The 13,137-nt window shown below is 52.7% G+C and overlaps 1 protein-coding gene across 3 annotated transcripts; it reads right to left on the bottom strand.

Annotated features, from left to right (window-relative positions):
• Positions 1 to 692: 692 nt before the first annotated feature.
• Positions 693 to 12,700, bottom strand: LOC129508109 (SEC14-like protein 4). Of its 3 annotated transcripts, none has more exons than XM_055323035.1 (12): positions 12,563 to 12,700; positions 9,433 to 9,508; positions 7,316 to 7,359; positions 6,944 to 7,003; positions 6,616 to 6,804; positions 5,029 to 5,129; positions 4,673 to 4,776; positions 3,747 to 3,830; positions 3,290 to 3,396; positions 3,061 to 3,200; positions 2,799 to 2,968; positions 693 to 1,683 (listed from the first exon to the last, which is right to left on the bottom strand). In XM_055323035.1, exons 1-12 carry the CDS (start codon positions 12,614 to 12,616, stop codon positions 1,544 to 1,546), a joined length of 1,269 nt encoding a protein of 422 aa, XP_055179010.1. In that variant the 5' UTR covers positions 12,617 to 12,700; the 3' UTR covers positions 693 to 1,543. The 3 variants fall into 3 exon arrangements, 2 of the variants coding, with proteins under 2 accessions (XP_055179010.1, XP_055179011.1); XM_055323036.1 differs by having other exon boundaries at positions 4,673 to 4,733; positions 5,034 to 5,129; XR_008664135.1 differs by having other exon boundaries at positions 1,544 to 1,683; positions 2,619 to 2,968.
• Between the last annotated feature and the right edge of the window lie 437 nt (positions 12,701 to 13,137).

The following is a 13,137-nucleotide window of genomic DNA, read 5'->3' as shown; positions in this document are numbered from 1 at the left end:
ATGGACATGGCAGGGTTTTTTTCTTGCCAAACCCCTCCAACACTGTTGGGCCAGCAATGCCTCAGTGCACTGACTTCAATTGTTTCCTTTAGTTTGCTTTCTATAGCAGCAGAGCCCCTGTTCAGACTGCGTGCTGAACCATGGGTGATGCAGCTGCCACAGGTGGAAGGCCTGGGGCCCCAGGGACTTCACGTAGCTCACCTGAAGACCTCCACCTTCCCAAGCCTCCTCATTTTCTTGCCTGGGAAGAACAGGCCCTGGGAAATCAGGAAATCTATTAAATGGAAAAAATGAAATCACAGAATCCGAGAGCAAGAAAGGAGCCCAAGCCGGCTTTTTGTTTGCAAAGCCCCCGAGTGTTGATGTTTGCTGAGGCTTCTAGCCTCTGGGAAGGGTCTTTGCAGCCAGGATGCTAATGCTTTGCACCAAGGACCCCTTTTAACAGGGGACATCTGACCACTCAGCAGCTTCACTGACTCATTCTGGGTCAGGTCTGCTCTGTTGGGTGCAGTTCACCCAGCAGAGGAGACGGCGGTCCTGACTGTGGGCTGTGGGCACCAGGAGAGCCAGCCTTTGGGAAACAGGAGCCATCACTGGCCAGCTACTGAGCTTCATTTGGGGTGGGGTGGTGGGGAGTTGGCAGACAGAAGAAAAACTTGACAATTCTCCAAGAAGTAAATCAGAGTCTCCAATAAGCCCCTGGGATGACAGCTCCACCCCAGCACATTCTACTTTATTCCAGTAGGTTCCACTTCTCTCCAGCTCTGCTATAGTCATGGTCCTTAGCCAGAAGGAACCCAAGCTGAATGTCAGCTGGATCACAGCAGGTGGGGAGGGGAAGGCCGGGGTCACTGAGAATTCTGAGAGATTCAGCCTTCACCCATTTAGCTCTGTGTGACTGAGCGTGGCTTTTCCTCCCGATGGCCAGCCCTGCTGGGCCTCATGCTCCATTTCTCATCTTCCTTCCAAAGGCAAGAGGACAACTCCAAAAAGCCTTGGTGCCCTCCCAGAACCAAAACTACAAGCTCCACCACCCAGCTGGCCCCATCCCTCCACCTGGTCACCTCCAGCTGGCCCTGTCCATCCCTGCTGAGCCCCGATTGCAGACAGCGGGGCTTCCCTGTTCTTCAGACTTGATGCTCTGCTCCCTGCATGGCCTGGGGTTCATGCACACGGCTCCAAGCAAGATCACTAGCTATGGGTGAGTCCTGGCACTGGTAGGCCTTTCCAGGAGTGACAGAAGGGCAGCTCCTGTGGGCAGGACACTTTCTTGGCGGCCCCTGGTTCATCCCCAATGTCCTCAAGCTCAGTCTCTGTGAATGGGAGATTGGGTCTCCTGTGTGAATCCTGAGTGTGGCCTATGGCCTGGATGTCCCCTTCCTGCTCTGCCACTGTGCCAGGTGGGCCACAAGCAGGTGAGATGGGGAGGTGGGGGTGGGAGTAGGGGGTGGCTCCTCCAAACACCACCCCACCCAGGCGGGCAGGGGACAGGGAGGGGGTGCTGAGGGGTTGAAGAGCACAGGCACAGAGGCAGCCAGGGTCTTCACTGCGCTGGGGGTGGTCTCCCTGCCTCGAGACCTTGAATCTTCTCCTCAGAGGCCTTGTCTGGGAGCAGCACGTCCACAGTGTAGCTGACCTTCTTGGTGTGCATCAGGCTGTAGGTGTTGTCAAAACGCAGGACATCTGCAAGGGTGGAGAAGTCGTCAGGCAAAGCAAGGCTGACATATCTGCAACCCGGTGCCCTGGGGAATGGGCCCAGGACCGTGGGCAGTGCTGGAGGGTCAGCCACTGCACCACCTGCAGAGCCCACTGCTCGGGCCATCTCCTTGTGCACCTCGTGCATCCCTAACCCCCTGCATGCGCCAGCCCCTTTTCTTTGCCAGGCATCACATGGGTGCTTCCAGCTTTCCGAATCCCCATAGCAGCTCCACAGCAGGTGCTATCATCCCCATTTTAAGGATGGGGATGCTGCGGCCTACAGAGGTCAAGAGGACTTTCCGATGAGTACAGAACGAGGGAAGGGAGAGATTAGGATTCCCTTATCCTGAGATTCCAACCGAGAGGGAAGCCCTGCTTTCCCCAGAGGAGAGGGCTGAGCTCTCTAAGCCACTTTTCCATCATGCCTTTTAAAGAAGGCATTCCCTTCAGTGACAAGGTGCAAAGTGAATTCTGGGATGTGATGAGTTACCCAGATTCCTCAGTCTCCACCCTTCGAATTCTCCCTTTCCACAGGGGTGAACTGGATATGTATTAACCAAAGCGTTAGTAAAGCTCATGCTCCTCAACCTTGAGTCCCCTTCCTAGCTCTGTTCCCTACAGAAGCGGGAGGTCAATGCTGTTCCTGGGGAACACGGCTTCCCGTAAGACGGACCAGACTGCATCTGGCTTGGGTGGCTTGAGAATGAAGGATAAACGCATGGAAGAAGCAACTCTTTGGGATTTGCACAGTGGGACTGCCCATGCTCCTGGGCAGGCTAGGACCCCTGAAGATTAGTCCATGACTTTATTTACCTGTCTCTTAGCCTGTTGAGGAAGGGCTTCCAGGGAGTGAGCGGCCTCAGGCTGTGAATCCCAATCTCTAACATGCATATCTGCCCTTGTACCCAGGGGTCACTCACCAGATCGAAGGCTGTGAAGCCAATGCCCCTGGCAACCACAGGACCTAGTAGCTTGCGGAGACCCCCACCCCTCCCTGAGAGCTGGAAATTGAGGGCACACAGGACAGCCTGGCAAGGGGTATCAGTTCATTTCTCTGCCATAAGGAGGAAAACGACTCCAGTGAATCCCACAGCTCTCACAGACGCCGGTGTTGAGGCAGGTGAGGCTCCCGTCCTCAGGTACCACGTGAGCTTTGTAGCGCTGGATGGGCAGCACCTCCACCATCTCCCCTGCCCACTCCCGCTCGCTTGTCTTGGTCTTCAGGAAAACCCCGAAGCCGATATCTGCCCCATCTGACGCGAACTGCCACCTGCATGGACAGAGGGCCCCAATAACGACCACCTGCCTGGGCTCTGGGCCCCTCCCAGCTGCGCCCAGGTGTGGAGTGGCTGCCATTCCTACCTAAGCACACAGCCCGGGAACAGGATTTCGTTCTCCACCTGCACGAAGGAGCCTCGGGCCACCGTCACCGTGTGCTCATAGTGTGTCTTCACCTGGTTGCGCAGGTAGTAGCTCTTGGGCACAATGCCCCCGTATTTGATCTGTGGGTGAGGGCTGGTGAGCGATCACTAGACCATGGCCAACACCCGTCCTGCCTCATCCTCATCCACATCCTCTGGGCACCCTATACCTTGGTCAGGCACTTAGGGTTGCCATCAGGGTCAGTCATGGTCCCTCCAAACTCCACGGGCAGCTGCTCAGGGCTGATGAACCTTAGCAGCTCCTGCTTCCAGTTGCCTGTGGAAGCAAGGTGGCGTGGGTCGGGGGGACTGGTTGAGGGGGGGTTCTGTGGGGGCTCAGGGATGCTCAAAAGAGGGCAGAGAAGCAAAGCCCAGGGAGGAAAACTTGATATGTCCTTGGCTTGCTCCCCTGAGCACTTACTCCTGAAGCACCCAAATGCTTTATGTGGCCACCCAGGCTGGGGCCTAGGGTCTGAAGCACCATCTGAGTGTGCAAAGGCCAGCGAGGGTTAAGGCCAAGGTCAGTGTGTGGGTAAAGAGGATAAGCCAGGGAGAAATGGGGGCTTTCACCTCGACCTCTGCTTGCCCAGGCCACGATGGGCATAGCTAGGAGGCCAAGTCACTCACCTCCCAGAATCACTATCTTCCTTTGTGTTTCCTCACTCATGAAAAACTTGACCAAGTTGAAGGCCACAGGGAACAGCTTGGGGGCTGAAACACATGAAACTTCTTTGGGAAGCTGGGCTAGAGAGGACCTGGCATACGGTCACGGCCAGGAGCCCTGGACTGGATAGGAGTTGGACAGTTCTAGATTCTGCCATTTGCGGCTGTGTGACCTTCAGCTAGTTACCCACCCTCTCTGAGGCTTAGTGCTGTTAACTATAAAAGGGAGATAAATTAAACTATGTATGCAGAACACTTGGCACAGTGCCTGGCTCTCAATAAATGGCTGCCCCCCCACACCGTTGTAGGGTGTCAGTAATGTGGATTTCCCAGTGGTGCCTCCTGTCCCCACTCAGAGTTTTCCCAAGTTGTCTTGGAATTTTCTTGGGTGCAAGGAGACAGGGCATTAGACCTCATGTCCCACCTGAACTGCTCACACTGACTGGCCAGCCTCTGTGCTACTCCTCCAAAGACTGTCTCATTTAACCTCACAGCTGTCATAGGAAAGGTGTCAGAGTATCCTTATTTTACAGATTGGGAGAACTGCGGCTTAGTAAGGTTAAGTAGACTTGTTCAAAATTGCCGAGCTAGCTAGATTGGAAAGCAGATCATTTGATCCTAGAGCACACACGGTGGCCCCCTCACTATACAACCATCACCAACGGGGACCATTCCCACTCAAAGCATGTCTCTCAACCAGTGTGGCCCATGAACTAGCCGTTACCATTCCACACCAAGAAAAATAAAGACAATAACAGTATACATTTAGAAACTTATAACTTATCTGACACCAAGGATGGTTTGAGAAGCCCTGAACTGGGTGATTTACCCACTGTTCCCCCCATTCCCATTCCTCCTCCCTCAAGGGGTCATCCCCATCATGGGCTCACCTCGAATGACAATTAAATTCTTCAGCGTCTCAGGATAATTTGCTTCCAGGATGGCAAAAAACTGTGGCAAGATGAATCTGGTCAAGATCCTGCTCCAACACATTCTATGCGGGGATTTGGTGGCTTCAATGCTGCTGAGACAAGAGCCCCTACCACCCCCACCCCCTGGCCATACATCTTCCCCATGAGATGGACTTCATCCTCTGGAATACTCTTGCTCCTCTTTTTCCTTGGAGGGGGGATCCCAGGCCAGCTTCACTGGCTGCTCTAGGGGCCGGTAGGGGGTGACCCCTCCTCCATGGACTGGGAGCTGGTGTGGGCAGTGGCTACCTATTGGCCTCGAGCCAGCTGCCTACCTCACCTGCTGGTAGATCTCTACAGCTGGCTTCCACAGGTGTTTCAGACTGAGCCCCTCCATGTCAAACACCATCAGCACCGTCTCAATCTTCTTGCCCAGCTACATGAGACAGCACAAGTCTATAGGTCAGACAACAACTCTGGGCAGGAGGTCCCAGCCAGGGAAACCTGCACTGCTCCCACCTTCCTGCCACCCCTGCCCCCAACTGCCCAGGGTTTTCCAAACAGACAGAGCCCACCTAGGGTCTAAGAAGATGCTGCCTCTGAGCCCCGGCACAGTGGCCCCTTATCACAGTGTTTGCTCAACACCATTTCCCAGAATTAGTTAACTATAGAGTTAAAGACCTCACTCATTGCTCATTGGGCATCTCTCTGTACAACAGTATACTGTATCAGCTGGTGTCTACAGTCCCAGGGTGTGTCAAGCCACAGCTACACAGCTAGCAGGCTGTGTGGCCTTGGGTGGGTTTTTAACTCCTCTGAGCCTTATTTTCTCCCTCCGTGAAATGAGTATAATTCCAGGTTCTGATAGTTTCCGGGAGGATTCAGTAAGATAATTTACAAAAATCCCAGTGCCTGATACATGCTGGTCCCTGATAAATATCAGCAGACGTTATTACTAGTATTGTCATCACACAATTATCAGCTCTGATTGGAAACGTCCATGAAGTAGAAGACACTGCTGTGACCCCATAAAATCAGCCATCTTGTTCGAGAGATACACATCTATTCAAACCAGGCACTGAATAGGGTGTTTACAAGTCTCTCATGTTTGCCACAAATCTTTGCCGGGAGGGTCTACCTGGTGTCCAGCTCCATGACAGACACTGAGGACACAGGCCCTGTCCTCGCCATTAGGCAGGTCATCCCAAAGTGACATAAGAACTCCCCACCCAGGTGTCTTCTTAGGCTCATGTGGACACTTAAACTCACAAAACTAACAGACCACATTTGGCATTAGATTCATTCTGTAGGGTATGGACCAGGAAATAGAGCTAGAGCAAAAAGAAGATCTGTACAGGTGGGTGTGGGTCCTTCCTGGCTTAAAAACCCTATGCCCCACAGGACTCAATATATATATATATATATATATATATATATATATATATATATATGTATATAGTAGCAATTCCATATTAGCTTCTAGGGACCCATGACGGATGTGCCAAGTTTTCAGAGTCACTGCTCTCAGGGATGCACAAAGCAATGGCTCCCCTGTTAGGTGTTAGAGTTATGCAGTTTACAACTGGGGACATCTTTTCCATAAGCAAAGCTGACCATCCACTGTTCCCAGGGTTCCCGGAGAACAGAGCTAGAGTACTCACTGCACCCAAGGTCAACAACTCACCCAAGATCAGAGGGGAAAGGGCTTTGGTGACCCTTGGCACTTGCCAGCAGAGAGTACCATGGGCATGTTAGATGCTCACAGATGGGTGACCGCAAAAGAAGCCATGTCCCATCAAAGCCCAGAATGCTGAGGCCTGGGGAGAAGCAGAGGCAGCATGCCTTTCCTACCTGGTCCTGGTGCCACCCTTTAGACAGATTGGGCCCACCGTGTACTTCCCATTCTGGACCCAGTCACTTACCTTCTGACTCTGCAGCTCACACTCCCTCAAAAGCAGCTCACAGACCCTGATGCGCTTCCGGATCAGCTCCTGCTTGGAGGCTGACAGGAGAAGACCCTTGGGGTCAAGGGTCCCAATGATGTCAAACCACACGGGGCAACCTTCATAGTCATAGCCGGTCAGACCACCAGAGTCGTACAGCTGGATCACCTGGGGATGGGGAGTGGTGGGGGGTGAGATCCTGACTCAAACCAGCCTATTAGGCCATGTCCCCGCTCCATTAGATGGCTGGATGTGGGGGAGTGTGAGGGGCATCTGATGGTCTGGGGAGATGCTGCATGGGGCTCACCTCCGAGGGCTGCCATGTGAGGATGTTGTCTAGGTCCTGTTGCTTCCGGAACTCCATGTGCTGTGGAGAAATGTCAGGACCTGAAGACTGCTTACCACAAAGACTTTGAAGGCATCTGGGGGCATCAGGTCGGGTCCCTCTGCCTGCAGCCCCTAAGACCTTACCAAAGCATCCCCAGACTCTGACATAGAACTGCGGATGGCAATGCCAAGAGGAAGGCCATGGTGGACCCAGGTCTGATGTAGAAAGGGATCCAAGGGGGAATGGAGGAAACACACAAGAACAGGGCAGGGCAAGAGTTCCCACTCTTTGTTACTGATCCTTGGGATACAGTGTGTGGGAGGCAGGACACTCATGAGAATGGGGCCTCACCTTCCGGAGCATATCCTCAGATTTCTGCAGGTCAAAGTTCCGAGCTGCAAAAGGAGCCAAGATGAGAGGAGGCTTGAGGTCGGATCTAGAACTCATAGTTCTCTGAAAACTCATACAGAAATACAGGAGTACCTGAGCCTTTTGTGACATCTCAAGGACACATTAGGGCTCTGGGCATTTTTTGTTATTTTATTTTTAAAAAATGTTTACTTATGGGCAGTCCAGTGGCTCAGCGGTTTAGCACCGCCTTCAACCCAGGATGTGATCCTGGACACCCGGGATCGAGTCCCATGTCAGGCTCCCTGCATGGAGCCTGCTTCTCCCTCTGTCTGTGTCTCTGCCTCTCTCTCTCTCTCTCTCTCTGTCTCTCTGTCTCTCATGAATAAATAAATAAAATCCTTAGGGGAAAAAATGTTTATTTATTTTAGAGAGACAAAGAGAGAGAAGGAGAGGGAACACAGAAGGGGAGGGGCAAAGGGAGAGTGAGAGAGAATCTCAAGCAGACTCCCTAATGAGCATGAAGCCCCACTTGGGGCTCAATCTCAAGACCCTGAGATCATGACCTGAGCTGAAATCAAGAGTTGGCCACTCAGCCGACTGAGCCACTCAGGTGCCCTGCATGTTTTAAAAAGCAAGGACTTTTAATCCTCTAGAAGCCTTTAGAGGCCCTTGATATCAGTATCCAAGCCTTTATAAACTTTTAAAACCAGAGGTTGATCTAGCCTGTAATATTGATGTCTCCATGGGAGCCCAGACCCCATTGGTATTAGGGGTAGTGAGGAGCATAGGCTTTGAGTCAGACAGACTTGGACTTGAATTCTAGTTTTGTCCTTTTATTTGCTGTGCAACTTTGAGCAACTCACCTACCTTCTCTAAGTTTTAGTTTTATCTGTTAAATAGAAATATTTTTTTTCAGTTATTCAAAGGATGACATGAGATAAAAGCATATAAAATGCTTGGCACAGGGCAGCCCTGGTGGCTCAGCGGTTTAGCGCTGCCTATAGCCTAGGGCGTGATCCTGGAGACCCAAGATCGAGTCCCACGTCGGGCTCCCTGTGTAGGGCCTGCTTCTCCCTCTGCCTGTGTCTCTGACTCTCTATCTCTCTGTGTCTCTCATGAATAAATAAATAAAATCTTAAAAAAAAAATGCTTGGCACATTACCTGGTTCCCAGGAACTTCCCAGTAAATGGTTAACTATTGTTGTGATTACTTATTTTGAAGAAATAAATTCACTTTAATTGAAAATATGATGCTTTATTTTAGAAATAAAAAAAATAAAAAGAAATAATTAAAAAATGTACCAAACAGAACAGAACAGAAGGGAGGGCTTCCTCTGAGTAGGTGCTGTGCACATCCATGACCTCATGTCTGACTCACAGCATCTTGAAGGTCGGGGACGAGTATTATACCCATTACCCAGAAGAGAAAAGTGAGGCTGAGTCAATGAGTGAGCGCCATAGGCCCACTGCTAGCACACAGCAGAGCTGAGATTCGATCACAGGTTTGCCAGATTCCGAAGCTGCGTGTGCACTTCCCAGCCTGGCTTCTGACTTCTGTCCTGATTCAAGTTCAACAACATACCATGGGGTGTGTTGAATTGGAATGAATTTCCCCCACCTTGGTTTCTGTTATTCTAATTTTACACTATTGTGGCAATTCCTGGAAGAAACTCCTTGTCTACCTTTAATGGCATCCATTTCCTGAAGTATTTGCTGGGCACCTGCTTGGGTGGTCAGGTTCCCTCAGGGGACCATACAGCCTTGCCTTCAAGGAATTGGAGACAGACCCACAGGCAAGTCCTGAAGAATATATTCAGGCCTATCTGACTCAAGGCCTGGCCAGGCCAGTCACCCTGAGACCTTCCCAGGTGTGAACTCCAAGCTCACCTCGACCATGTGCCCACCCACTGCCAGGTACTACACCCTCTCATTTAACGTTCACAACAGTCCTTGGGGAGGTGGTCCCACCCCACTTTATAGATGTAGAAATTGAGGCTCGATGGGTTTTTTGTGCCCTGCTGATTTGGAGGGGAGCTCAGATTCCAAAGTCCCACCAGCTTCCCTGAAACTCTTCTTCCCTCTCTCCCTCTCTGCCTCCCTGACCCTGCCAGCCTCACCTCGGAGCCAGCGCAGGAGGAAGTACTCATCGGCATTGGGCAGGGTGGGCAGCAGGTCCTGGAGTTTGTCCCGGAACTGAGGGGGAGATATAATGGTCAGTGGTGCTCCCATGACCCCTGGGCTCCCAACCCCACCCCGATCCTTCTTAAACTCAGCCTGTCAGTCCTTCCCAGGGACCCTGCAGAGTGGGGATCACACAGTTAGCAGCAGCTGCCTGGATCTTTTTGCCAACTGGGAATGGAGCACCCCACCACGGCAACCAGAGTTGGGTCCTTCTCAAACTTTGGGGGTTCTCTGCCTCCCCAAGATCCTTATTCTATAGGTCTGAGGTGGGGCCCTGACATCCTCATTTTTACAAAGATCGCTGGTGAATCTGATGCAGGCAAACCAGAACAATTTAGGAACCTTGCCCTTGATACTGGATCTTATGAGTCTAGATTTGAAAGCAAGTTACTGAACCACTCTGAGCTTCAGTTTCCTCATCTGTGTAGTGGGGATAAAGATAAATTTGTGCCAGTCAAAGGAGTGTGTACAGGTAAAACACTTAGTATCAATCTTAGCTTGCAGCAGGTGCCAGAAAAATGTGGGCACTCAGCAAATGTGGACTGCCCAGAGCTCCAGACAGTGGAGTCTTTGTGGAAACAACCCCAGGCAAAGGTCAGCAGGGAGGAACTGCAAGAGAAGCCAGGGATGCCGCATCAGGCCCTGTCAAGACTGGGGAGAGAGGGGCTGAACTGCTGACGCAGGCTCTGCCCACTGGCAGAGTTTGGGAAAGCTGTTGAAAGTTTAGATATGGGTCTGGGGCTCAGTTCTGGGGGAGAAAAGAGGCCCCACTTCAATGGGGACTAAGGGAGCAGAAGGCAAACCCTGGAGGGGTGGGTTTGTGGGAAACTATGAATGAGAATTTAGGATTAGAAGTCATTGTTAGCAAAGCCAGAGGATGCTATCTTGACAGTCATCCACCAAACCTCCTTTAGCTTTATGGATGATGTTTAAAATAAGAATGTGGGGTCGCCTAGGTGACTCAGTGGTTGAGCATCTGCTTTTGGCTCAGGTCACAATGCTGGGGTCCTGGGATGGAGTCCAGCATCAGGCTCCCTGCTGGGAGCCTGCTTCTCCCTCTGCCTGTGTCACTGCCTCTCTCTCTGTGTGTCTCTCATGAATAAATAAATAAAATCTTTTAAAAAAAAAGAATGCGTTCATGTATTGATCACATAATGAAAAACAAATAAAAAGATGAAACATCTCCAGTGTCAACAACTAAGGTGAGCGAGAGCACCAGCTATCATCATCGCCCACCCAGTCCCAGCAGGCACAAGGATCAGTTGAGGAAGTTTTTAGGGGGAGCGACGGAGAGTCACAATAATCAAGAAACAATAATTCTGCATGCTCAGCCCCTTCAGATTACCAGAGTTCCTCCTGTGAACCTCTGGGATGTGCCCTGAGGCAGGAGAAGCAAGGGTCACATCCCTGCTTTGTGGATGTGGGAAGGGAGGCTGGGGTGCTGGAGGGTCTTCCCCATGGACAAAGTGAAAAAGCTACAAGGCCAGGAGGAGTCCACACCTTCCAGTCTCAAAGCCACCCCACCCTTGGGACGCACGTCAAGTAAAAGATAAAGCCACTAAGCAGGTGCTGGGAAGGGTCCGGAGTAACTTAATGGAAAAAATATCTTAACAATGAGGCCCTACTGGGGCACCTGAGCGGCTTGGTGGTTGAGCATCTGCCTTTGGCTCAGGTCGTGATCCCAGGGTCCTGGGACTGAGTCCCTCATTGGGCTCTCCTGAGGGAGCCTGCTCTTCCTTCTGCCTTTGTCTCTGCCTCTCTCTGTGTGTCTCGGGAATAAATAAATAGAATCTTTAAAAAAAAAATCAAAACAAACAAAAAAGAACAATGAGGCCAAATGGAGAAAGCAGCCTCTGGCAGCCCAACCATGGTGGTTAAAACTAGGCTAAGGTAAAAAACTTAGAAGGAAATGCTCCTAGGCATGGTTGTCTAGACCTCTGGGACCACGGGTGACTTCTTTTTCCTACTTTCCTTTTTCTCCCTAATTTTTAAAACAACTAGCATTCATTTCTATTAAATAATGGAAAAAAATAAGAATAAGCTCTTTTTACATTGTTTAAAGCTCTTTGACCCACAAGCATTTCCATCATAATTCACCCCCAAAGGCCAGGTGTCCAGCCCCTCCCAAGAGCCTAGTGTCAGGGCTCCCCCTGAGGCCTCTGCCAGTGGGGAGGGAGAGGGTTAACCAGGGGACTCCCCCTCCTGCTTCTCTTGAGGACCCCTCCTTCAGCTCAAGACTCTCTGCTCCTGGAACCTCATCCTTTACCTGGAAATTCACACACACACACACACACACACACACACACACACACACACACACACTCTTCATCTGGGACCTTTCTCTCCTTCACCAAGAATTCATCCAGGGTCCTCCTCCATCAGGGGTCTTCATTCCTCCCTGGAGGATCCTCCCCAGGGTGGGAGCCATAAAAGAAATCATTGTCTCCCCAAGTCCGAAACCTGCCCTTCTTTGGCCCAAAGTGTAAGCCAGGTCTGTCACCCCACTCCCCTAACCTAAAGTCACAGTTTCCAGGCCCTGCCATCTCCTAATCAAATTAATGCTGTGGCACCTAAGACCTGAATATGTCCACCTTCCCCAGGGTGTGGCACTCTCAGCGGCAGCTTGACGGACTGCCTTGAAATCCCCCAAACCCCTCCATTCCTCTTTAATGGAAACACCAGCGATGGGGAGACGGCTTCCGCCCTGGGGAGTCGGAAAGCCACAAAGAGAAACCAAACAAACAGATGTTGCAATCCGGGCAGGAGATCTGCGGGGCGGTGCGCCCAAGGCTGCCGGGGACGGCAGCACCACCCTACCCCCAAAACCAGGGGACAAGGGCCAGCAGAGGGCGGGAGGGGAAAGCGGGATTTGGCCCCAGGGCAGCCCAGGGAAGGGTTCAAGTCCAGTGTCCCATACACGTCTGCCTCAGCCACTGGGCGCAGGGGGGTGAGCGGGACAGGAGGCTCGCAAGGACCCCTTTTCCATCCAAACGCCGGGGCTCCAGCCCAGGTGGGCAGCGCCAGGCAGCTCCCCCCCTCCCGAGCCTCCCGGCCGAAGCCGCTCACCCTGGCCAGCGCCTCCTGCTGCGGGGGGCTCAGGTCCCCGACTCGGCCGCTCATGGTTCCGCGGGTGCGGGGCGCGGGGCGCGGGGCGCGGGGCGCGGGGCGCGGGCGCGGGCGCGGGCGGGGGCGGGGGTGCCAGGAGTCCGCCGGCCCGCCAGGCCCGCAGCCGCCGCGCGGTTTTGTGCGGGGCTCAGATGTCGGCCCCGCCCCAAGCCGAGAGCGCCCGCCCCGCGCGTCCCGCCCCCCACCCCGAGGTGTCCGGCGGGCGGTGGCCCGGGCGCGCCCCACGCGAGGCAGGGAGCCCGGAGAGCGGACTCGAGGGGGAGGCAGCAGGCGCCGCCACCTCCAGGCCGCCTCGTGCGGGGGCTCCGACGGGGTCCTGAGTGGAGGGGAAGGGAGGCGGGCCTGAGGACCTGCGGGCAGGTTCTGGGGAGCACACCCAGCTCTTCTCCCCAGCAAACTGGAGGAACTGGGGCTTCCTTTTAAAACTTTTTTTTTTTTAAGATTTTATTTATTTATTCATGAGAGACACAGCGAGAGGCAGACATGCAGGGAGCCCGACGTGGGACTCGATCATC

Source organism: Nyctereutes procyonoides, unplaced genomic scaffold (assembly GCF_905146905.1).
Source record: "Nyctereutes procyonoides isolate TBG_1078 unplaced genomic scaffold, NYPRO_anot_genome, whole genome shotgun sequence".
Taxonomy (NCBI): Eukaryota; Metazoa; Chordata; class Mammalia; order Carnivora; family Canidae; genus Nyctereutes; species Nyctereutes procyonoides.
The sequence above is the reverse complement of the archived record's forward strand: the minus strand, read 5'-3'. Positions and strand labels throughout refer to the sequence as shown.